The sequence below is a fragment of the Papio anubis genome, chromosome 16 (assembly GCF_008728515.1).
Source record: "Papio anubis isolate 15944 chromosome 16, Panubis1.0, whole genome shotgun sequence".
NCBI classification, from domain to species: domain Eukaryota; kingdom Metazoa; phylum Chordata; class Mammalia; order Primates; family Cercopithecidae; genus Papio; species Papio anubis.
Genome location: NC_044991.1, coordinates 21985595 through 22010585, shown reverse-complemented (window position 1 = coordinate 22010585; position 24991 = coordinate 21985595). Strand labels below are relative to the sequence as shown.

The 24991-nt window shown below is 42.4% G+C and overlaps 1 protein-coding gene across 4 annotated transcripts in view; it reads right to left on the bottom strand.

Moving 5' to 3' along the window:
- The window catches only part of CHEK2 (checkpoint kinase 2), a 44881-nt gene extending 22302 nt beyond the window's left edge, over window positions 1-22579 (bottom strand). For all 4 annotated transcript variants that reach the window (XR_004178925.1, XR_004178923.1, XR_004178924.1 and 1 more), the window contains exons 1-6: window positions 22302-22579; window positions 13892-14016; window positions 13626-13773; window positions 9567-9657; window positions 2052-2160; window positions 160-213 (exon numbers count right to left, since the gene is read on the bottom strand). Coding sequence is in view for 1 of the 4 variants with exons in the window: in XM_031656385.1 (XP_031512245.1) it covers window positions 160-213; window positions 2052-2160; window positions 9567-9657; window positions 13626-13773; window positions 13892-14016; window positions 22302-22485 (711 nt within the window). In the remaining 3 variants the exon portion in view is untranslated. The remainder of the gene's footprint in view (window positions 1-159; window positions 214-2051; window positions 2161-9566; window positions 9658-13625; window positions 13774-13891; window positions 14017-22301) is intronic.
- Between the last annotated feature and the right edge of the window lie 2412 nt (window positions 22580-24991).

Here is a 24991-nt window from a genome sequence, read left to right as displayed (position 1 = left end):
CGGGTGATTTGCCTGCCTCGGCCTCCCAAAGTGTTAGGGTTACAGGCATCAGCCACCACACCCGGCCAATATCTTTATTATACTGAAAGGCTTTATACTCTTCTCATATTTTGAGAAAAATAAATCTAAGTATGAGTCATATCTTACAATAATACTTACATGATTTAGCTTTTTCAAAATTTCTATTTCTGTTTCAACATTGAGAGCTGGGTCCTTTGATAAATAGAATAACAGAGTTTATTAATAATATATTTTAAAAAACATTTACAGTTAAACTTAGTTGACTCAAGGCTGCCTGAGTTCCAAACCCAACTCTATTCATACAAAGAAATCAAAGCCCAGAGGTCAATGACTTAAATACTTCACCTAAAATAACTCTGTAAAATGCTTGGCAAATAGTAAGCATTCAATAAACGGCCAGGCCCTGTGCCAAGCTCTTTATTTACAGAGATCATGTCTCATAAGCCTCAGAATCCCCATCTTACAGATGGGGCAACCAAGGCTCAGAAAACAGAAGTCCCTTGCCCTAATCTCCACAGTCAGAAACAAGTATCTTTCCACTGTGTTCATTTTTAATTAGTAAACCCTACTTATTAGCTATGGAACTATTTACATTCATTAAAATGATAAAAGAAACATGAACAAGAAGGTGTTCAATTAAACTGCATAAAGAAAATATCAAGTCAAATTTCTACTAATAGAGCAGATACAGGTTGCAACTTCAATAGCAGGCTCATATATTTACTGAGACTCTGACAAGAGGCTTCAGGATACTAAAGTTGTTCTGTTACAATTCCAAAAGGATGAATCAAGTAACTCAACTTCCTGGGCTACACCCTCCACAAGCAAAGAGGAGATAGAATTACGTATTTATGTAAAATGAACTTCAGCTAAGAAACCCAGATGTTTAATTTTAAGAGCCTGCCTCTTCCTGTAAGCTGCTAAACTCATTACCAAGTCAGGGTATACTCTGATAACAGAATGGTCACAAAGGGTCCAATCTGATTCAAATAATGAAATCAAAACATAAAATTTTACTCCCAGTTTTTAACAGTCTAGTTGGTATTTTCTTCTCCCCTAAATGGGAAACAAATCTTACAATCATAGGGAAAAAGATCTATAACAAAGTGAACACAAAAAGGAAATTCCTCTTGCCATGTGAGAATGGCATTGTCTAGGGGGAAAAAAAATTGATCTTTAAAGAATGTGAAAGTATAATAGCCAGAAACAGCTGGCCACAAGGGAAAATGTGATTAGAGGCTGTGTTTTACATTACTTTTTTGAGTCACATGTGGAAATACCAATGCATTTGGCCATCTCTCCCACACAGTAAATGTGGATTAAAAAAAAGTAGTAAAATAAATGACTGCTATAAAGAAAGGCTATTTCAATGATTTAATTAAAAATTTAAAAATCTATGGCTAATCCACAAACCAAGGATACTCACTGCCATATTACCCAGAACAGCAAAGAATAAGAAATTGTCTAAATGATCAGCCAAAGAAATGGTTAAATTACAATAAAGTTGATGACATGAAAACTCAGTCATCAAAAAGGATGTATTAGGCAAAAGTCTATGCCATAATGCATTTGTAGAAAAGCAAAATACAAAACTGTACATACAAGATGATTTCAACCATCTAAAAACACGATTTCATCTGAACAAAACCTAGAAGGAAAAGGAAAACTGAAAACAGCTGTGGAGTTACAGTGGGGATTATGGCTGAATTTTTTTCTCTAATTTCCTGTCATTTATTGTAAAAACAATCTTGTAACAACTTTGAACTTGGAAGAAGAAGAAAAAAAAAAAAACTTCCCGCTATGCTCATTATTATGTACAATTAAATACTTTTGGAACCGAATTATCTATAAGTAAAAGTTTCTAGATTAATCAAAGATGCCCCCAAATTTTCCATGTTCTTTGATACTCACAAATTCATCCATCTAAGCAGGGGGTTATTCCTGAGTTTGAAAATCATCAAGCTAAGATTATTTTGGGAAGTTATGAAGACATGTTAATAAAAGGTGAGCAGCCTTTTGTTGGTACTTACTGTCTCTCTTGCTGAACCAATAGCAAACTTCCTTTTGCTGATGATCTTTATGGCTACTTTCTTACATGTTTTCCTCTCGAAAGCCAGCTTTACCTCTCCACAGGCACCACTAGAGGGAAAAACAAAGACAGTGATTGTCTGAATGTTTTTAATTATGAGACCTACCACTCCTGGGTCCGCTTCGAATATTAGAATTTACAGACATTCCATATAACAACCTTTCCATTGTCCCTGTTTGCAGAGGACACAGTGAAACTTCACCAATGTAAAATGTCAAGGGCTTAACAGCCAAAAACACTAAGTCAGCTCCAAATTACATTTCTGAGCTGAGTGATACAAACATGTGTCTTACTGCAGCCCTGGATTGTGAAATTCCCAGAAAGATACTAAGAGAAAAATGAGAGAGAAACTACTTATCCGAGAGGTCAGAAAAACATTAACTAGAAACAGCCCTCCCTGGTCATGAGTGCCCCAAACAAATAACAGTAAACAGAATCTGCAAATGAATAACTCTAATGGATATATTTCTTTCTTTCTTATTCTCCATCTTAAAAGGAAGTGCATAAGCAGTTGACAGCATGAGTTGCACCCTAAATCAAATCTGATTACCTAAGAAATCAAAAGTATTACACAATTAGCCTACTTGCAGCAACCTCTCACAGAGATTTGCAGTTAATTGGGATACTACTCATGGAAGAGGAATGCTCTCCAAGCCATCACCCAGAACACAGTTAATCCTGAGTAGGATCTGTCCTCCAAAGCTTGGGTCAGCCCAAGAGAATGGCTACTAGGGCATCAATTATCCATTATGAAGTAGACTATTATAACTATTGTGGGTTTTGAACGGGTGAGTTGAGGGTTTACCAAGACATCTTTTTTATTGTGTTAAATATACATAACACAAAATGTATCACTGTAATCATTTTAAAGTATACTATTCAGTGGCATTAAGTACACTGCCAATGTTCTACAACCATCAGCATCTAATTCCAGAACTTTCTCATTAGCTCAAATGGAAACCCTGTACCTATAAGCAATTAAGCAGTCATTCCTTACTCTACCCTGTCCCCAGCCCTCAGCCCCCAGCCCCCAGCCCCTGGCAACCACTAATCTGCTTTCTCTATGTATTGATTTGCCTATTCTGAATATTTCATATCGATGAAATCATACAATATGTAGCCTTTCGTGTCTGGATTCTTTCACTTAGCGTAATGCCATAACATTTGTGGTACGTCATTCCTTTTTACAGCTGAATAATATTCCATTATATAGAAGTATCATATTTTGTTTATCCATTCACCTTCTGATGGACATTATTTGGTTTGTTTCTACCTTTTCTAAGTAGTTTCTTCAATATGACAACAAAAGCTTAAGCAACAAAAGAAAAAAAATAAACTAGACTTCTTCATTGTGACTAAAGCTGCTATGAACGTTCATGTACAAGTTTTTGTCTGAACACTTGTTGCTTTTTTTTTTTTTGAGGTATAGGCTCGATCTGTTGCCCAGGCTGGAGTGCAGTGGCACAATCTCAGCTCACTACAACCTCCGCCTCCTGGCTTCAAGCAATTCTTGTGCCTCAGCCTCCTGAGTAGCTGGGATTACAGGTGTGTGCCACCTCGCCCAACTAATTTTTGTATTTTTAGTAGAGACAGGGTTTAACCATGTTGAGCAGGATGGTCTCGAACTCCTGATCTCAAGCGATCCACCCACCACACTCTCCCAAAATGCTGGGATTACAGGCGTGAGCCACCGTGCCCGGCCTGAACACTTGTTTTTTAAATTGGGGAATTTATAAACCTAGAAGGAAAATTTCTGGGTCACATGATAATTCTGTTTACCTTTTTCTGTTATTGTTTGTTGTTGTTATTTATGCCTCATAGAGCTCGGATGTTTACCTTTTTAAGAAATCACCAAACTATTTTCCACAGCGGCTACACCATTTTACATTCCCATTATCAGTGCACAGGGGTTCCAATTTCTCCACATCCTCACCAACAGTTACTATTTTCTGTTTCCTTATTATGGTCCCTAGAAGGTAGCTGTGAAGTAGTATCTCATTGTGGTTTTGATTTGTATTTCCCTAATACTAATGATATTCAGCATCTTTTGATGTGCTTTTTGACCATTGTATGTCTTCTTGAGAGAAATGTCTATTCAAGCCCTTTGCCCACTTTTTTTGTTTTGTTTTTAGAGACAGGATCTCACTCTGTCACCCAGGCTGGAGTACAGTGCCTTTGCCCATTTTTAAATGGCAGGTTGTTTGTTTTTTTATTGTAGAATTCTAAGATGTCTTTATCTATTGTGGACATAAGCCCTTATCAGATATAGGGCTTGCAAATATTTTGTCATTCTGTTGGTTGTGTTTTCACTCTCTTGATAGGTATCTTTTGAGACACAAAAGTTTTTAATTTTGTTTAAGTCTAATTTATCTATTTTTTCTTTTGTTGCTGTGCTTTTGTGTCTTATTTAAGAAACCACTGCCAAATACAAGGTCATGAAGAGTTGTTCCTATGTTTTCTTCCCAGAGTTGTAAAGTTTTACCTCTTATATTTCATTCTTGGTTCCACTTTGAATTAATTCTTATGTATGGTATGAGGTAAGGGTCCACGCAACTGTTCTTTTTTAAATCAGCTCAAAGCACTTTCCAATTTCCCTTCTCCTGGAAACAGTCACTCTTTGCCCGGGAATTCCTCCCTGAGTTCATGCAGCTCTAGCTGGGGGTCTACTGTGGCACAATCCCTACTCCTAGAAACACACGATAGCTACATAACCAAAACTGAGCTGGAACAGTGAGCCGTGATCATTCATGCCACTGCACTCCAGCCTGAGAAACAAAGCAACACCCTGTCATTCATTCACACATACAGCCAGAGTTGCCCTTGAAATCAAATGCTGATATTGGGAGAGAGAGATCTCTCTGCTGTAGTTTCTAGACAAAGAAAATATCAATCTGCACTTCCTGGTAGCCATTTTTCCTGCCACATAGAACAATTCTATAGGAAGGCAACAAACAGCCAAATCAAGAGATGGAGCTAGAGCCCTGGTGACGCTGTGAGAGCTCTCAGATGCAGTCAACCAGACCATCAGAACTCAAAGACCATGAAGTAAAAGCCTAAAGACCTCCTAGATCCAGCCATGCCTGAAGTAAGGATTTGCCTGTTTCTTTTTTTTTTTTTTCCCCCTTTTTTTGAGACAGAGTCTTGCTCTGTCACCCAGACTGGAGTGCAGTGATGCCATCTCAGCTCACTGCAACCTCTGCCTCCTGGGTTCAAGCGATTCTCCTGCCTAAACCTCCCAAGTAGCTGTAACTACAGGCATATGCCACCACACCCAGTTAATTTTTATATTTTTAGTAGAGACGGCGTTTTACCATGTCAGCCAGGCTGGTCTCAAACTCCTAACCTCAAGTGATCTGCCTGCCTCGGCCTCCCAAAGTACTGGGATTACAGGCGTGAGCCACTGCGCCCAGCCTGGCTCTCTATTTCCCAGTTACAAAAGCCAGTAAATTTTTTATCTTACCTGACTCATTTGAGTTGAGTTTCTGTCATTTGCTACAAGTTAGAGAATTCATATTAAATCCTCCCTTAGGAAAACATCGAGTTCCATACATTTCTTCTTTTACTTTTCCCCCTTCTGAGATATGGTCTCACTCTATCGCCCAGACTGGAATACAGTGGCATGATCACGGCTCACTGTAGCCTCCACCTCCTGGGCTCAAGTAATCCTCCCACTTCCACCTTCCAAGTAGCTGGGACTACAGGTGCAGCCCACCATGCTCAGCTAACTTTTTCCATTTTTTTCTAGAGACAGGATTTCACCCCGCTGCCCAGGCTGGTCTCGAACTCCTAAACTCAAGCCTGCCTCAGCTTCCCAAAGTGTTGGGGTTACAGGCATGAGCCACCATACCCAGCCTCATACTTTTTTTTTTTTTTGACACATTGTCACTCTGTTGTCAAGGGTGGAGTACAGTGACGCGATCTCGGCTCACTACAACCTCCCCCTCCTGGGTTCAAGCTATTCTCCTACCTCAGCCTCCCACGTAGCTGGGATTAAAGGCATGCTCCACCACGCCCGGCTAATTTTTGTATTTTTAGCAGAGACGGGGTTTCACCCTGTTGGCCAGACTGCTCTTGAACCCCTGACTAGGTGATCACTCGCCGCTGCTCAAAGCGGATATGCGCAATGGGCACCAACGGGCATGGTGGCTCACACCTGTTATCCCAGCACTTTGGGAGGCCGAGGCGGGTGGATCACCTGAGGCCGTGGGTTCAAGACCAGCCTGGCTAAGAGGGTGAAAACCCCACCTCGCTAAAAATACATGTGCTAGCCAGGTGTGGTGGTGGCACTGTAACCCAGCTACTCGGGAGGCTGTGAGAATTGCTTGATCCCATGAGGCAGAAGTTGCAGTCACGATCCGGCCCACTGTACTCCCAGCCTGGCTTACAGAGCGCAGACTTCTAGTCTCAGTGAAAAAAAAAAAAAAAAAAGAAAGAAAAGAAAAGAAAAGAAAAGGTTTGACAGTGAGATTTCAAGCAACCAGTGAAAATATGGAAACACAATCAGTTACTGAATTCAGTATCAGTAAACTAAAATTTTGCCCATATAATAAAGAGGATACTGTGCTTGACTATGTTGCAGGAATATGGAGGATTATTTCCTTTTATGTACTTTCTACTTCCGTGTTTCCAAAAATATCAGTAGAAAGACCTTTGTGAGAAGGGAAGGGGGTTGAAGAGCATTTTGTAATGTGGTAACAGTATCCTGATACTTTTCTAAAGAAATGCTTCTCAAAGTATGACTGGATCTCCCCAAGAGGACCCCAAGGCCTTGCAGGGCATCCACAAAGCCACAACTATGTTCAGAATAATACTAAGACATTATTTGTGTTTTCCATTCTCATTAGCTCATACATATGGAGTTTTCCAGAGGCTACGTGGCATGTGACAACATAACAGACTGAATGAGGAAGCAAATATCAGAATCTAGCCATCTTCTAACTAAGCCAGATGTCAAAAAAATTTGGAAAAATGTCTAATAGTTCCTCTCTTCTCACTAATCTTTTTAATAATTATTTTTCATAAAAAAATATTACTCAGGCCAGGCGCAGTGGCTCACGCCTGTAATCCCAGCACTTTGGGGGGCTGACGCAGGCAGATCATGAGATCAGGAGATCGAGACCACCCTGGCTAACACAGTAAAACCCCATCTCTACTAAAAATACAAAAAATTAGCTGGGCGTGGTGGCACAGGCCTGTAGTCTCAGCTACTTGGGTGGCTGAGGCAGAAGAATCGCTTGAACCTGGAAGGCGGAGGTTGCAGTGAGCCGAGATTGAGCCACCGGACTCCAGCCTGGGTGACAGAGCGAGACTCCGTCTCAAGAAGAAAAAAATAAATGTTACCCATCTTAACATGTAGTAAGTTTACTTAATGAATTAATATAAAAATGTCTTGGCCAAACACAGTGGTTCATACCTATAATCCCAACACTTTGAGAGGCTGAGGCAGGAACACAACGAGCCCAGGAGTTCGAGACAAGCCTAGGCAACATAACAAGACTCATCTCTACAATAAAAAAAATAAAAATTAGGCCCAGGCGTGTTGGCTCACGCCTGTGATCCCAGCACTCTGGGAGGCCGAGGTAGGCAGATCACCTGAGGTCAGGAGTTCAAGACCAGCCAGGCCAATATGGTGAAACCCCGTCTATACTAAAAATACAAAAAAATTAGCCAGGTGTGGTGGTGGGCACCTGCAATCCCAGCTACCTGGGAGGCTGAGGCAGGAGAATCACTTGAAGCCAGGAGGCGGAGGTTGCAGTGAGCTGAGACCACACCATTGCACTCCAACCTGGGCAACAAGAACAAAACTCCATCTCAAAAAAAAAAAGTAAAAATTAGCTGGATGTGGTGGCACATCCCTGCAGTCCCAACTGCTCGGGAGGCTGAGGTGGGAGGATTGCTTGAACCTGAGAAATCAAGGCTGCCATAAGCTGTGGTAACACTACTGCACTCCAGGAGGCCAAGGTAGGCAGATCATAAGTCAGGAGTTTGAGACAAGCCTGGCCAATATGGTGAAACCCTGTCTCAGGCCCCTACAGTGAGCTCTGATCATGCCACTACACTCCAACCTGGGTAACAGAGCAACACCCTGTCTCACAAGGAAATAAAATAAAAATAAATTAAAAATAATTATCACCAATAAAATTCATGAGGCAAGAGTTAATTTCAATTAATTATTATCAAACACATCAAAAATATACCTATTATGATGTATGAAAAATGCTCAACATCTCTAGCCATCAAGGAAATGCAAATTAAAACCACAATGACATATTATCTGAAGCCTGTTAGAATGGCGATTATCAAAAAGATGAATAATAACAAGTATTGGAGAGGATGTGAAGAAAAGAGAACCTTGGTACGCTGTTGATGGGAATGTAAAGTAGTACAGTCATTTCAGAAACTAGTATAAAGGTTCCTCAAAAAGCTAAAATTATAATTACCATATGATCTAGCAATCCCACTTCTGGATATATATAAAAAAAAATTAAATCAGTATGTTGAAGAGATATCTGCACTCCTATGTTCAATTCAGCAATATTCACAATAGCCAAGATAGGGAAGTGACCTAAGTGTCCATCAATGAATGAATGGACAAAGTAAATGTTGTGTATATATACACAGTGAAATACTATACACACAGCCAGGCGCAGTGGCTCATGCCTATAATCCTAGCACTTTGGGAAGCCAAGGTGGGTGGGTTGCTTGAGCTCAGGAGTTCAAGACCAGCCTGGGCAACATGGCAAGACCCCAACTCTACGCAAAATACAAAAATTAGCCAGGCATGGTGGTGCGAGCCTATAGTCCCGGCTACTTGGGAGGCTAAGGTGGGAGGATCAGTTAAGCCTGGGAAGTGGAGGTTGCAGCGAGCCAAGATCATACCACTGCACTCCAGCCTGGGCAACAGAGCAAGACTCTGTCTCTCTCTGTCTCTCTGTCTCTCTCTCCCTCTCTCTCTCTCACACACACACACACACACACACAAAGGAAATAAAAAAAGAAATACTTGGCTAGACATGGTGGCTCGTGCCACTAATCTCAGCACTTTGGGAGACTAAGGCAGGAGAATGACTTGAGCCCAGGAGTTCAAGACCAGAGCTGGCAACACAGCACAACTCCAACTCTAAAAAAAAAAACAACACGCATTAGCTGTGCATGGTACTGCATGCCTGATTCCCTTGATCTGGGAGATCAAGGCCACAGTGACCTCTGATCGTGCCACTACACTCTAGCCTGGGTAACAGAGCAACACTCTGTCTCACAAAGAAATAAAATAAAAATAAATTAAAATGACTGTGTGAAATAACTCACAAAAATATAAATAAAAAATAATACACAAATAGATACCATATAAATGTTATCAATACATAATAAGTGTTATAAAATCAGAAATTAGAAACTACCAATCACAAATGTATAGGGAAAAAATTAAGCGCAGTTATATAAGAAAATAATTTACCTTCCAAGAGTTTTTGACATGATGTATTCATCTCTTAATGCCTTAGGATAAACTGACTGATCATCTACAGTCAGATCAAAAAAGACAAAAACTAAGGAAAAAAAGAGTAGAAATGGGTTTCATTAATTTATTTACAAGAGGAGATAACTGATTCTAAAATGTATTAGTCATATGGAATATTAAAATTGTTTTTAATTACATTTAACATGTAACATTAAGGAAATTAGTTCAGTAGGCTAATACATATTATAAAGCCCTTGAGAAATAAATGATAGTCAAATTTTATGCTTCAATGGAACTATAAGCATCACTCTAAAACTAGTGCAAAAAATCCATAACACAACATTATTTACATTCTTTGACCTCAGAATATTTAATCAATTACACCAATATAAAATGCCCATGCAGATTTACAACAGGTCCAGAATCAAAAAGCAATCAATCAGGCCGGGCACGGTGGCTCAAGCCTGTAATCCCAGCACTTTGGGAGGCCGAGACGGGCAGATCACGAGGTCAGGAGATCGAGACCATCCTGGCGAACACCGTGAAACCCCATCTCTAGTAAAAATACAAAAAATTAGCCAGGCGTGGTGGCGGGCGCCTGTAGTCCCAGCTACTCGGGAGGCTGAGGCAGGAGAATGGTATGAACCCGGGAGGCAGAGCTTGCAGTGAGCCGAGATCGCACCACTGCACTCCAGCCTGGGCAACAGAGAGAGACTCTGTCTCAAAAAAAAAAAAAAAAAAAAGAAAGATAAGTAAGTGAGGTAATGCATGTTAGTTAGCTCAAATTAGCCATTCTACAATATATACATATTTCAAAACATGTTGCACATGATAAATATCTATGTATTTTTGAGACACCTTCTCACTCTGTTGCCCGGGCTACAGTGCAGTGGTGCAATCATGACTCACTGTAGCCTCGACCTCCCAGGCTCAAGCAATCCTCCCACCTCAGACTCCCAAGTAGTTGGGACTATAGGAACATACCAGCATGCCCAGCTAATTTTTTTATGTTTGGTAGAGATGGGGTCTCACTATGTTGCCCAAGCTGGTCTTGAATTCCTGGGCTCAAGCAACCTTCCTGTGTTGGCCTCCCAAAGTGCTGAGATTACAGGCGTGAGCTACCATGCCAACCTATAATTTTTATCTATTAAATAAATGTTTAAAGGTTTATTTAATTTTTTAAAAAGAGGAAGAAAAGTGCCCTTTGGGCAGACCAATGAGAAAAAGGTGGTACACAGCTTGTCAAGTAGAGGACACACCAAATTTCAGCACCCAGTTGCACCTCCCCTACACACTCATAAACAGCAAAACCCAAAGCAGCTGCCCTGACTATAACTATCACAGAGAAAACAAAATAGTCGGAAACAGGGAAAACTAAGTTAATCATAAAATGTACTTCAGGACGCCCAATATAGACATAGTTCCAAGATACCAGACTGAAGACTGACTGCATGAAAATCCCTTAGGCATGATTTTATTTCATTTGGTTAGACGGGGTCTCACCATGTTGCCCGGGCTGGAGGGCAGTGGCTATTCACAGGCACCATCATAGCTCACTGTAGCCTTAAAATCCTGGTGGGCTCAAGGGATCCTCTAGCCTCACCTTTCTGAGTAGCAGGGACTACAGGCTCATGCCACAGCCCCTAGAGGCATGATTTTTTAAATCCCTACCAGAATCTAGAGAAGAGTACTTGTAGGAACCCTTATTTTCAAAATGTCTTGCACACACATAGACACCCTCCAAGTCATTCGACTCTCAGATAAGTTTGGGAAGCTCTATGGTTTCTTTAACTAAAGAAAAATAGTATTCCTCTTGTCTAATCACCTTGAGCTACTTTTAACTCTATGGTTGTTTTTGTCAGGTACCCTTTCTAGATATTACCCTGAAAAACAATTGTTCATTTCAGATTTTTTTTGTTTTGTTTTGTTTTGTTTTGTTTTGAGACGGAGTCTCGCTGTGTCGACCAGGGTGGAGTGCAGTGGCCGGATCTCAGCTCACTGCAAGCTCCGCCTCCCGGGTTTTTACGCCATTCTCCTGCCTCAGCCTCCCGAGTAGCCGGGACTACAGGCGCCCACCACCTCGCCCGGCTAGTTTTTTGTATTTTTTTAGTAGAGACGGGGTTTCACCGTGTTAGCCAGGATGGTCTCGAACTCCTGACCTCGTGATCCGCCCGTCTCGGCCTCCCAAAGTGCTGGGATTACAGGCTTGAGCCACCGCGCCCGGCCGTTCATTTCAGATTTTATTTCCATAGTTTTAGAAATGGATGCTTTGCCGGGCACGGTGGCTCACGCCTGTAATCTCAGCACTTTGGGAGGCCGAGGTGGGCGGATCACGAGGTCAGGAGATTGAGACTATCCTGGCTAACACGGTGAAACCCCATCTCTAGTAAAAATACAAAAAATTAGCCAGGCGTGGTGGCGGGCGCCTGTAGTCCCAGCTACTCGGGAGGCTGAGGCAGGAGAATGGCGTGAATCCAGGAGGCAGAGCTTGCAGTGATCCGAGACCATGCCACTGCACTCCAGCCTGGGCGAAAGAGCGAGACTCCATCTCAAATAAAAAAAAGAACTGGATGCTTATATGATGATGCTAATAAACATCTCCACTTACACAGGATAACCATGTAGTATTTACAAAGGTAGATGCTCTAAAGTGAGCCTCTTACAGAAGCACCCATATCCTAACGCCTGGTATATAAAAGGAACTCAATAAATGTATACAGAAATAAAGGAATGGGGCTAGACGTGGTGGCTCACACCTGTAATCTCAGCACTTTGGGAGGCCAAGGCAGGCAGATTGCTTGAGCTCAGGAGTCTAAGACCAGTCTGGCCAACATAGTGAAATCCCATCTGTACCAAAAATACAAAAAATTAGCCAGGCGTGATGGCATGTGTCTGTGGTCACAGCTACTCAGGAGGCTGAGGTGGGAGGATCACTTGAGCCTGGGAGGCAGAGGTTGCAGTGCCACTGAACTCCAGCCTGGGTGACAGAGTGAGACCATGTCTCAAAAAAGAAAGAAAGAAAAAAATGAATGGAAAAAATGAAGAAAGGAAAGAATGAGGTGAAGAGGAAAGAAAAATGAATTAATGGCCTGAAACAACAATTCATAGATATCTAAGACTGATGTGGTATAAACTGAATCAATCAATGAACTATAACTTATTTTAATCACCATGATAATTCAATTAACAGTATATGGGCCAAGTGGGGCCTCACGCCTGTAATCCCAGCAATTTGGGAGGCTGACGCAGGCAGATCACGAGGTCAGGAGTTCGAGACCAGCCTGGCTAACACAGTGAAACCCCATCTCTACTAAAAATACAAAAAAATTAGCTGCGCGTGGTGGCGGGTGCCTGTAATCCCAGCTACTTGGGAGGCTGAGGCAAGGAGAATCGCTTGAAACTGGGAGGCAGAGGCTGCGGTGAACCGAGATTGCACCACTGCACTCCAGCCCAGGTGACAGTGCAAGACCCCGTATTAAAAATAAAAAATAAAAAAATAAAAATAAATTTAAAAAAAACACACACAGTATATGGCATTACATAAAACCAATTAAACCTTAAAACCTTTAAAAATCTGTCTGGATGGAACTTTTTCAAAATTTAACAATGCAACTAGGACGGCAAAGTTGAATCTTGAATGCTAACTTACTCATCTTTTTTTCTGAGACAGAGTTTCACTCTTGTTGCCCAGGCTGGAGTGCAATGGCGCGATCTCGGCTCACCGCAACCTCCGCCTCCTGGGTTCAAGCGATTCTCCTTCCTCAGCCTCCTGAGTAGCTGGGATTACAGGCATGTGCCACCATGCCCGGCTTATTTTGTACTTTTAGTAGAGACAGGGTTTCTCCATGTGGGTCAGGCTGGTCTCGAACTCCTGACCTCAGGTGATCCATCCGCCTCAGCCTCCCAAAGTGCTGGGATTACAGGTGTGAGCCACTGCGCCTGGCAACTTACTCATCTTTACTCACTTAAACCATACTCTGTAAGGACAGGACAAATTTTCCTCCTATGAGGGAGTGGAAAAAAAAAAATCCAGTAACCATAAGATAATAATATTACCTTTATTTCTGCTTAGTGAAAGTGCAATTTCAGAATTGTTATTCAAAGGACGGCGTTTTCCTTTCCCTACAAGCTCTGTATTTACAAAGGTTCCATTGCCACTGTGATCTTCTATGTATGCAATGTAAGAGTTTTTAGGACCCACTTCCTAAAACAGAGAACATTTTATTTCAAACTTTGAACAGCAGAGATTTATAGTGGGAAAATACCTAAAAACAATGACTAGATTACCAGCTTTCCTAGATACGTGGGTATTTGTTACCTACCCTGAAAATCCGAAAGTGTTTCTTGCTATATGTCCGGTATTTATCTGTTCTTTTCAGCAGTGGTTCATCAAAGCAATATTCACAGCTTTTGTCCCTCCCAAACCAGTAGTTGTCATTCACACATTCTGTAATACAAAAGCATGCAGCAGACAGCTGTTGAATTTCATGTATCAAACGTTTAAAAATTGCTCATAAATGCTAATTGTAGGAAAATAGCCTAAGAAGGCAATCAGAATTATCAGTCTGCTTATCAAGATTTTATAAGATTAAAAATCAAGAGAGAAAAAACAACATTTACAATGAGTTTAACAAATGGCAGTTTATCTATAATCACATGGCCAGGCGCAGTGGCTCACACCTGTAATCTCAGCCCTTTGGGAGGCTAAGGCAGGAGGATCACTTGACCCCAGGAGCTCATGACCAGCCTGGGCAACATAGCGGGCACCCATCTCTACCAAGAATTTAAAAATTAGTCTGGGCAACACGGTGAAACCCTATCTTTACAAAAAATAAAAAATCAGTAGGGTATGGTGGTCTCAGCTACTCAGGAGGCTGAGGCGGGAGGATCGCTTGAGCCCAGGAGGTCGAGGCTGCAGTGAGCTGAGATTGCGCCACTGCACACTAGCCTGGGCGAGAGTGAGACGCTGTTTCAAAAAAAAAACTTGGCCGGGTGTGGTGGCTCACGCCTGTAATCCCAGCACTTCGGGAGGCCATGACGAGTGGATCATGAGGTCAGGAGTTGAAGACCGGCCTGGCTAAGATGGTGAAACCCTGTTTCTACTAAACCCTGTTTCCACTAAAAATACCCAAAGTAGCTGGGCATGGTGGTAGGTGCCAGCTACTCGGGAAGCTGAGGCAGAGAACTGCTTGAACCCGGGAGGTGGAGGTTGCAGTGAGCTGAGATTGCGCCATGCACTCCAGCCTGGACAACAAAGCGAGACTCCGTCTCAAAAAAAAAAAAAAAAATCACCCAGATGTGGTGGTGCATGCCTGTAGTCCAGCTACTCAGGAGGCTGAAGCAGGAGGATCACTTGAGCAAGAGATGCTACAAAGGGCTGTGATCCTGCCACTGCACTCCAGCCTGGGTAACAGAGCAAGACCCTGTCTCAAAAACATAAATAAACAAATATTTAATATATATTATATATTTATTTTATATTTATTATATATAATATATAATTTGTATTTATTATACATACAATATATAAGTCACGTTAAATAGAATTATATATTTATACATAATACAACTTATATATTACATATGTTAATTATATATACATATAATATATAATACATAATAAATAATATATAATATATTATAATCTATTAATATATGTACTTATACACACACACATATACACATACATATATATAAAAAACTGTGAAATAACAAATAGTCATTAAAAGTTCTCAAGTAATTTTTAATGACTTGGAAAATTACTTGCAATACAGTAACTTCCTGCTTATTACCTTCCTGAGGTTTTCCACAACACTTAACATAAAATCTGCACTCTTCCTTACGGCCTAATAGATGCTCAAGGTCTGGCCCCTGCCACCATTCCAGCCCCACCTCATACCCCTCTCCCCTTGCTCATGACACCCAGCACCACTGGCCTCCTTTCACTGCCCCCAAGAATGCCGAGTTCAATCTGCCTTGCGGTCTTAGCACTTCTTCCCCAACTACACAAATGGCTCATTCCACCTTGCCTTTTGTATAGATACTATTTACACAATACTATCTGCCTTTGGACTCCACTATCATCTCCCACTCAGCTTTTTCTTTTTTTTTTTTTTTTTTTTTTTTGGAGACGGAATCCTGCTCTGTCACCCAGGCTAGATCTCAGCTCACTGCAACCTCCACCTCCCAGGTTCAAGCGATTCTCCTGCCCTCAGCCTCCCAAGTAGCTGGGACTACAGATGCATGCCACCATGCACAGCTAATTTTTTGTAATTTTAGTAGAGAAGGGGTTTCACCGTGTTAGCCAGGATGGTCTTGATCTCCTGACCTTGTGATCCGCCTACCTTGGCCTCCCAAAGTGCTGGGATAACAGGCGTGCGCCACCACGCCCGGCCTCCCACTCAGCTTGTTATATAAACATTACTCACCTGTTATCATAATGTTATCCCGTTTTATTTCTTTTTGAGTATGGGCCATGACTAGAAATTACCTTGCTTATTTGTATATTTTCTCCCCACCTCCCTGCATTAGAACATAACCTCCAGGAGGGCAGCTGGAGACCTCTTGTTTAACAGTACAACTCCAGCACTTAGGATATTGTACATGGCAGGCAATTAAATGTTCACTGCAAGACAGACTAGGGAAAATATGAGCAACTCCTATCAGGAAAAGGAATAACTTCCTTAATAAATGTTAGGTTCCTATAAATCAACGAAAAAGATAAACAGTCCAGTAGAAAAATGGGTAAAGGATATGAAAAGATAATTTACAAAAAACAGAAATACAGCTGGCTCAAACATATGAAAGGTGGCCAAGCTAACCCAATATAAGAAAATTTAGAAATCAAAAACACATTAAGATTTCATGTTTTACCTATTAGATTGGCAAAAATTCAAAAGTTTCATATCACCCTGTGCTGGCAAGAGGTATGAAAAAGTGGGTACTCCCATACATTGCCAGTGGGAATATAATTTATACTCACGTTGTCTATAATTGTCTAGGGAGGACAATTTAGCAAGATCTATCAAAATTACATATGGGCTGGGCGCAATGGCTCAGGCCTGTAATCCCAGTACTTTGGGAGGCCAAGGAAGGAGGTTCACTTGAGCCTGAAAGTCAAGGCTGCAGTGAACTGTGACTGCACCACTCACTCCAGGGTGACAGAGTGAGACCCTGTCTCTAGAAAGAAAGAAAAAGAAAATTAACAAATCCAAATTTAGTTACTTAAAAAGATCAGCAAGTTGGTAAACCTCAGACAGACTAAACAAGAAAAAAAGAGACAAGACTCAAATTGCTAAAATCAGAATGAGAAAGGTAATTACTACTGATCTGACAGAAATAAAAATTATTTAAAAAGAATAACTGAACAATTGTGTGACAATATTAGATGACATAGGTGAAATGGACAAACTCCTAGAAAGATACAAACTACCAAAACTAGCACAAGAAGAAATAGAAAATCTGAATATACCCATAAGAAGTGAAAAGATTGAATGATAATCCTAGCACTTTGGGAGGTCAAGGCAGGTGGACTGGCTGACTTCAGGAGATCAAGACCAGCCTAGGCAACATGGCAAAACCCCAGCTCTACCACAAATGAAAAAAAAAAAAAAAAATTAAGCCAGGCGTGGTGGCGCACACCTGTAGTCCCAGCTACTCTGGAGGCTGAGGCACAAGAATCATTTGAACCTGGGAGGCACAGGCTACAGTGAGCCAAGATCGTGCCACTGCACTCCAGCCTGGGTGACAGAGACTCTGTCTCCAAAAAACAAAACAAAACAAAAGACTGAATGAGTAATCAAAATATCCCCTACAAAGAAAATGCAGTCCCAGATAGCCTCACTTTAGCTTGAGCAACATAGGGAGACCCCATCTCTATCAAAATAAAAAAATTAGCCACGCATGATGGCACATGCCTGTGGTCCCAGCTACTCGGGAGGCTGAGGTAGGAGTTGGGCCTGGGAGGTCAAGGCTGCAGTGAAACGTGATTGTGAGTAACACTCCAGCCTGAGTAACACAGTGAGACCCTGCCTCAGAAAAAAAAAAAAGAAAAAAGAAACACATGGCTGGCTTCATTTTAAATTCTATCAAATATGTAAAGAACTAATACCAATTATTCTCAAACTTTTCGAAGAAATACAGAAGGGAACACTGTCAACTCATCTATGAAGCCAGCAATACCCTCACACCAAAACCAGACAGAGACATGACAGTAAAACCACAAACCAATATCGCTTACAAATATAGATACAAAAATCCTCAACAAAACAGTAGCAAACTAAATTCAGCAACACATAAAAAATATTACAAATGACCAAATAAGAATCAGCCCAGGAAAGCTTGGTTGGTTTAACATCTGAAAACCAATCAATATAATACACAATAACAATAGAATACAGGAAAATAGACACAAAAAAATTTTGGCAAAATTCAACCCCCTTTTATAATAAAAAATACTCAGAAAACTAGGAATAGGAGGAAATTCCTTCACCTAAGAAAGAGCTTTTATTTTATTTATTTATTTATTTATTTATTTATTTTTTTTTTTTAATTTGGAGGCAAAGTCTTGCTCTGTGGCATGCAATCATAGCTCACTGCAGTCTCCAACTCCTGACCTCAAGAACTTCTCCTGCCATAGGTTCCCAAAGCACTGAGATTATAGGGAGAAAGGATCAGAGCACCCAGCCAGAAAGAACTTCTTTTTTTCTTTTTTTTTTGAGACAGAGTCTCACTCTGTGGCTCAGGTTGGAGTGCAGTGGTGTGATCTCGGCTCACTGCAAGCTCCGCTTCCCGGGTTCACCCCATTCTCCCACCTCAGCCTCACAAGTAGCTGAGGACTAGCAGGCTCAGCTGCCACCAGGCGCCCGAGCTCAGATTTTGTAACATTTTGATACTCTGTCTCTAGTAGAGATGAGAGTTTCACCGTAGGTTAGCCAGGAGTGGTCTTGATCTCCTGACCTCATGATCCGCCCACCTCGGCCTCCCAAAGTGCTTGGATTACAGGCGCGAGCCACAGCCTCCGGCCCAGAAAGAACTTTTATGAAACATCCACAGCTTAGTCTTCAGATATCAAAGAGGAGAGAGAAGAGAGGAGGGGAAGAGAGGAAAGAGGAAAGAAAAGGAAAGAAACGAGGAAAGGAAAGGAAAGGGGAAAGAGAAAAGGAACGGAACAGAACGAAACAGAACAGAACGGAAAGGAAAGGGAAAGGAAAGAAAGAAAGGAAAGGAAAGAAAGAAAGGAAAGAAAAGGGGAAAGAAAAGGGGAAAGGAAAGGAAAGGAAAGGAAAGGATAAGGAGCTAAAAGGAGGAAAGGGGAAAGTGGCGAAAGCGGGAAAGGGGAACACTTGGGGAAAGGGGAAAGGGGAAAGGAAAAAAGAAAGGGGAAAGGGGAAAGGAAAAGGGAAAGACCCACAGCTAACATCATACTTAGTGACAATAGACTGAAAACTGGCCGGAGATGGTGCCTCACACCTCTTATCCCAGCTATCCAGGAGGCTGAAGTGGGAGAATTGCTTGAGCCTGGGAGGCAGAGGCTGAAGTGAGCCGAGATTGCGCCACTGCACTCCAGCCTGGATGACAGCGAGACCCTGTCTCAAAAAAAATAAATAAACAAACAAACAAAAAGGAATTAAAACTATAAAATTTTAGAAGAAAACATAGGTATAAATAATTAACAAATAATAATAATAAATAGCCTTGGCCAGGCGTGGTGGCTCGCGCCTGTAATCCTACCACTTTGGGAGGCCAAGACGAGCAGATCACCTGAGGTCAGGAGTTTGAAACCAGCCTGGCCAACATGGTGAAACCCCGTCCCTACTAAAAAAATACAGAACTTAGCCAGGCATGGTGGTGGGCACCTGTAATGTCATCTACTCAGGGGGCTGAGGCAGGAGAATCACTTGAACCCAGGAGGCAGAGGTTGCAGTGAGCCAAGATCGCACCACTGTACTCCAGCCTGGGTGACAGAGTGAGACTCCATCTCAAATAATAATAATAATAATAATAATAAACAGCCTCTATGTATTCAGCATCTACTTTATGCTGGTCATCCAATCAGGCTCTTTGTTTACTCGTCTTTTTTTGTTTTTCCTTTTTGTGGAGAATGGGGTCTCACTATATTGCCCAGGAGGTCTCAAACTCCTGGGTTCAAGCTATCCTCCCACTTCTGCCTCCCTAAGAGCTGGGATTACAGTTGTGAGCCACTGCGCCCAGCCTATTTGTTTTCTCACTTTTAAAGGTGATGTATCCCATTTAGCCCTTTCTCACCATTTCTGTTTCCCACTCATCTAAACCTATAGGCCTATCTGAAAAATATATTGTATTTTATTTATTTATTTATTTTTTGGAGACAGAATCTCGCTCTGTCACCCAGGCTGGAGTGCAGTGGCACAATCTCAGCTCACTACAACCTCCACCTCCCAAGTTCAAGCAATTCTTCTGTCTCAGACTCCTGAGTAGGTGGGATTACAGGTGCCTGCCACCATGCCCGGCTAATTGTTTTTTTCTTTCTTTTTTTTGAGACAGAGTTTCGCTCTTGCTGCCCAGGCTGGAGTGCAGTGGTGCGATCTCAGCTCACCACAACCTCTGCCTCCCGGGTTCAAGCAATTCTCCTACCTCAGCCCCCTGAGTAGCTGGGATTACAGGAGCCCGCCACCATGCCCGGCTAATTTTGTATTTTTAGTAGAGACGGGGTTTCTCCATGTTAGTTAGGCTGGTCTCAAACTCCCCATCGCAGGTGATCCGCCCGTCTCGGCCTCCCAAAGTGCTGGGATTGTAGGCGTGAGCCAACACGCCTGGCCTAATTTTTGTATTTTTAATAGAGACAGGGTTTCCCCATGTTGGCCAGGCTAGTCTTGAACTCCTGACCCCAAGTGATCCCGCCCACCTTGGTCTCTCAACGTGCTGGGATTACAGTCATGAGCCACCATGCCTGGCCTGAAAAAATATATTTTAAATGGGTAAAAAATAGCTTCGAGTGTCTACTTATAAATTTAAAGTTGTATATGTAGAATGCAGGTGTATTGTTTCTCCATTTTTTACAGTTTTTTCAAGACATCAAAGTTAGACATGAAATAAAACAAGGATGGTGAGTGACAAAACACAAAATGATATACCAGTCCTTCATTTCTTTATATTAATATATTCTACCCTATTAATGCCAAGTTCAAATGTGTTTAGTAAAGAGGTCATTGTAATGTAAGAGAAAAGAAAAAAAAAACACTATTTTTTTTTACTGGAGTGCAGTGGCACAATCCTGGCTCATTGCAACCTCTGCCTCCCAGGTTCAAGCAATTCTCATGTCTCATCCTCCTGAGTAGCTGGGATTGCAGGCATGCACCACCACACCTGGCTAATTTTTGTATTTTCAGTAGAGACAGGGTTTTGCCATGTTGCCCAAGCTGGTTTTGAACTCCTGGCCTCAAGTGATCCTCCTGCCTTGGCCTCCCAAAGTGGTGGGATTACAGGCATAAGCCACCACGCCTGGCAATTTTAAAATACACATATGTGTATTTTAAACATATGCATAGCGAAACTTACTATTGGAACCAGGAGGTGTCAGAAAGGGTCAACATATTTAAATCACAAGGTTGACTATTTTGAGACAAAAACAAATAACAAGTAGTCAACAAATAGCCATCTCTATTCTGAACAGCTCTGATTCTCTGAAGTTGTGGCAAACCACAGCAGAGGTTAACTGGTGAAGCTTTTGTGATTAGGGGGTAATGTTTGCAAGTTTGCATGAATCTGCATTTTTCTAGGAAGAGGGTCCAAAGCTACCTTCAGATCCTTGGATGGACAGCACATTGTAAATATCCAATTAATATTTGTTGAAAGAATAAATGAACGGAATCCACAGCTGGTAACAGCCAATGCAACACCCAACACTGCCTCTTTGGTTTTACCTTTTATCACCTTCAAACTCCAGAATCATTCTAAGGTGGCTCAAGCACTCTGCTGCAACTAACTAAGGCAGGAAAATAGGGTCTGAAGGCAGGGAATCTAAGGCTGATTCACACAAACTTCCTGGAGCAGCCAGGCATGGTGGCTCATGCCTGTAATCCCAGCACTTTGGGAGGCCGAGGCAGGCAGATCACTTGAGGTCAGAAGTTCAAGACCAGCCTGGCCAACATGGTGAAACCCCATCTCTACTAAAAATACAAAAATTAGCCAAGTGCGGTGGTATGCATTTGTAATCCCAACTACTCAGGAAGCTGAGATAGGAGAATCGTTTGAACCCAGGAGTCAGAGGTTGCAGTGAGCCTAGCCGAGATTTCTCAAAAAAAAAAAAAAAGAATTTGCACTCTGGCCTATGATTTGTCCATTCTAGGACCTTCATTTGCATAAGGCGCCAATCCCCACCAGTCTTGGAATGGCCGAGGTCCAGTTCACTGTGGCCTCTAATGGGCTGTGAGCCAGCCCTTCATCTACATAGGAGGTAACCAATGGGAGACCTCTAGAGGGTACTTGAACCCCAGAAGACTTTGCTACCAGGGCTCTGCAGCCACTTGCTCAGGCCTGCTCCCATCCTGCGACATGTACTTTAGCTTCTATTGCCTTCCACGTCAATAAATCTATGCTTTCATTGCTTATTCATGCATGATGTTCAATTATTTGTTCAACGTGCCAAAAACCTGGACAACTCACAATCAGAACCTTCCACCCGGTAACACAACAACTTTCTGTAACTGTTTTTCTGAACAAAACATGATACTATATAACAAAGGATCTTACCAAGATTGGCAAATCCATCCTGAAGGGCCCATAATCGAGCCCAGGGTGCAGGGGCAGGCTCCTCAGGTTCTTGGTCCTCAGGTTCTTGGTCCTCAGGAATAGAATAGAGTTCCTGAGTGGACACTGTCTCTAAGGAGCTCAGTGTCCCAGAGCTGGAGTGAGAGGACTGGCTGGAGTTTGGCATCGTGCTGGTAGAGGAGCTGGATATGCCCTGGGACTGTGAGGAGGAACCCTGGGACTGGGTAACGCTGCCATGGGGCTGTGAACAGGTACTGCTGGATTCTGACCGAAAGAAAGGAATGAAGGAGAATAAGATCTTAAAGAAATGGAATGGAATGAGGAATGAAAAGGAATGGAATGGAAGGAAGGAAGGGGGGGAAGGAAGGAGGGGGAAGGAAGGAAGGAAGGAAGGAAGGAAGGAAGGGAAGGGAAGGAAGGGTAGGGAAGGAGGGAAGGGAGGGAAGGGGAGGGAAGGGGAGAGGGGAGGGAGGAAGGAAGGAGGGAGGGAGGAGGGAGGGAAGGGGAGGGAAGGGGAGGGAAGGAAGGGAAGGAAGGAAAATGAAAATAGAAACTTAAATAAAGCCTAGGACTCCATAAAGCCATGAGCCACTAGATTAAGAAACATTGGACTGGATAAATGGAAGACGGAAGGATAGAATGGGGTGGAATGGAATGGTAGCAGGATGGAAGATTGAAGGATACACCAACACATGGTAGTGGGGGGCAGGGGAATAACTTCACATTGGGAGGCCAAGACAGGCAGATCACATGAGGTCAGGGAGTTCAAGACCAGCCTGGCCAACATAGTGAAATTCCACTCCTACTAAAAATACAAAAAAAATTAGCCGGGCGTGGTGGCAGGCACCTGTAGTTCCAGCTAATCAGGAGGCTGAAGCAGGAGAATTGCTTGAGCCCAGGAGGTGGAGGTTGCAGTAAGCTGAGGTCACGCCACTGCACCCCAGCCTGGGTGACAGGAGTGAAACCCTGTCTCAAAAAAATAAATTAATGAAATAAATAAAATTTAAAAATAAAATAGGTCAGGTGCAGTGACTCACAACTGTAAACACAATACTTTGGGTGGCGAAGGTAGAAGGATTGCTTGAGGGCAGGTGTTTGAGACCCCACCTCTACGAAAAATAATAATAATCTTTGTGTTAGATAATTTAGCCCAACTGCAGCCTGATATAAGTGTTCTGAGCACGTTTAAAGCAGGCTAGGCTAAACTATGATGTTTGGTATGTTAGGTATATTGAATGTATTTTCAATTTAACAATATTTTCAACTTAGAATGGGTTTATTTAGACATAACGCCATTGAAAGTTGAGGAGCATCTGTGTATTTTGAAAAGAGAAAGAAGACAAAGGATCGGGGGCTTGGAATAGAAGTCAAAAAGAAATTGTACAATAACCTGCTGCATTATTCCAAAGGGTCCATTTACATAAAATGTCACTGGTACCCCTTTTCCTCTGGGCTTGCTCCTAAAGGGAAACACACCTGTTCATTCAATCTAGATTCCCTGACACCTAAGGACCCAGTGACCTGATGAGGCAGAACACAAAGGAAGACAGCTCTAAATAACTCCACCTATCCCTGTGTGATGCTAAGTAACTATAGGGCTTATCTTTTCAGCATCCTAAATGGCCTTCCAGCCTTGATGGAATCTTGCAGGAACTATCTTTTATAAACTGGAGACCATAACAGAGGCTCCCACCCTTGTCTTAGAATTAACCTAATAGACAGACTCTCATAACAGGCTGGGTGCAGTGGCTCATGCCTGTAATCTCAGCACTTTGGGAGGGCCAAGGCAAGAGGACCACTTGAGGTCATGTGTTCAATACCAGCCTGGCCAACATAGTGGGACTCCCCTGTACAAAAAGTAAGAAAATTAGACATGGTGGCATGCAGCTGTGGCCTCAGCTACTCGGGAAGGTGAGGTGGGAGGAATACTTGAGCCCAGGAGTTGAAGGCTGCAGTGAGCTACGATCATACCACTTATACACCAGTCTGGGTGGCAGAGTGAGACCCTATCTCCAAAGAACAGAAAACAAAACAAGACTCTGATAACAGAACCACCAGTAAAACCAAAGTAACGTCCACTGCTGACCTAATCGGATTAACAAAAAAAAAAAGCGGGGGGAAGAGGACATTCTCTTCCTCCCCATACTCAGGCTACTACTCCAGGAGAACACAGGAAACAACACTATCATAGTCCCCACCATCACAGGGGGATAAGATCCAAGACCCCCCAAATGGATGCCTGAAACCTCACATAGTACAGAACCCTATATAAACTATGCACGACTTTCTTTTTCCTTCTTCACAATTTCACAAATAGAAGATTTGTTCTTACCACAGATGTTACCAGCCTCAGCATACAAATTTTTTTGTCCTTATTAAATTGAGCTTTTTCACCTTTTCAGTTAAAGGAAACACTTCTCTTTTTTTTGAGACGGAGTCTCGCTCTGTCGCCCAGGCTGGAGTGCAGTGGCCGGATCTCAGCTCACTGCAAGCTCCGCCTCCCGGGTTCACGCCATTCTCCCATTCTCCGGCCTCAGCCTCCCGAGTAGCTGGGACTACAGGCACCCGCCACCTCGCCCGGCTAGTTTTTTGTATTTCTTAATAGAGACGGGGTTTCACCGTGTTAGCCAGGATGGTCTCGGCCTCCCAAAGTGCTGGGATTACAGGCTTGA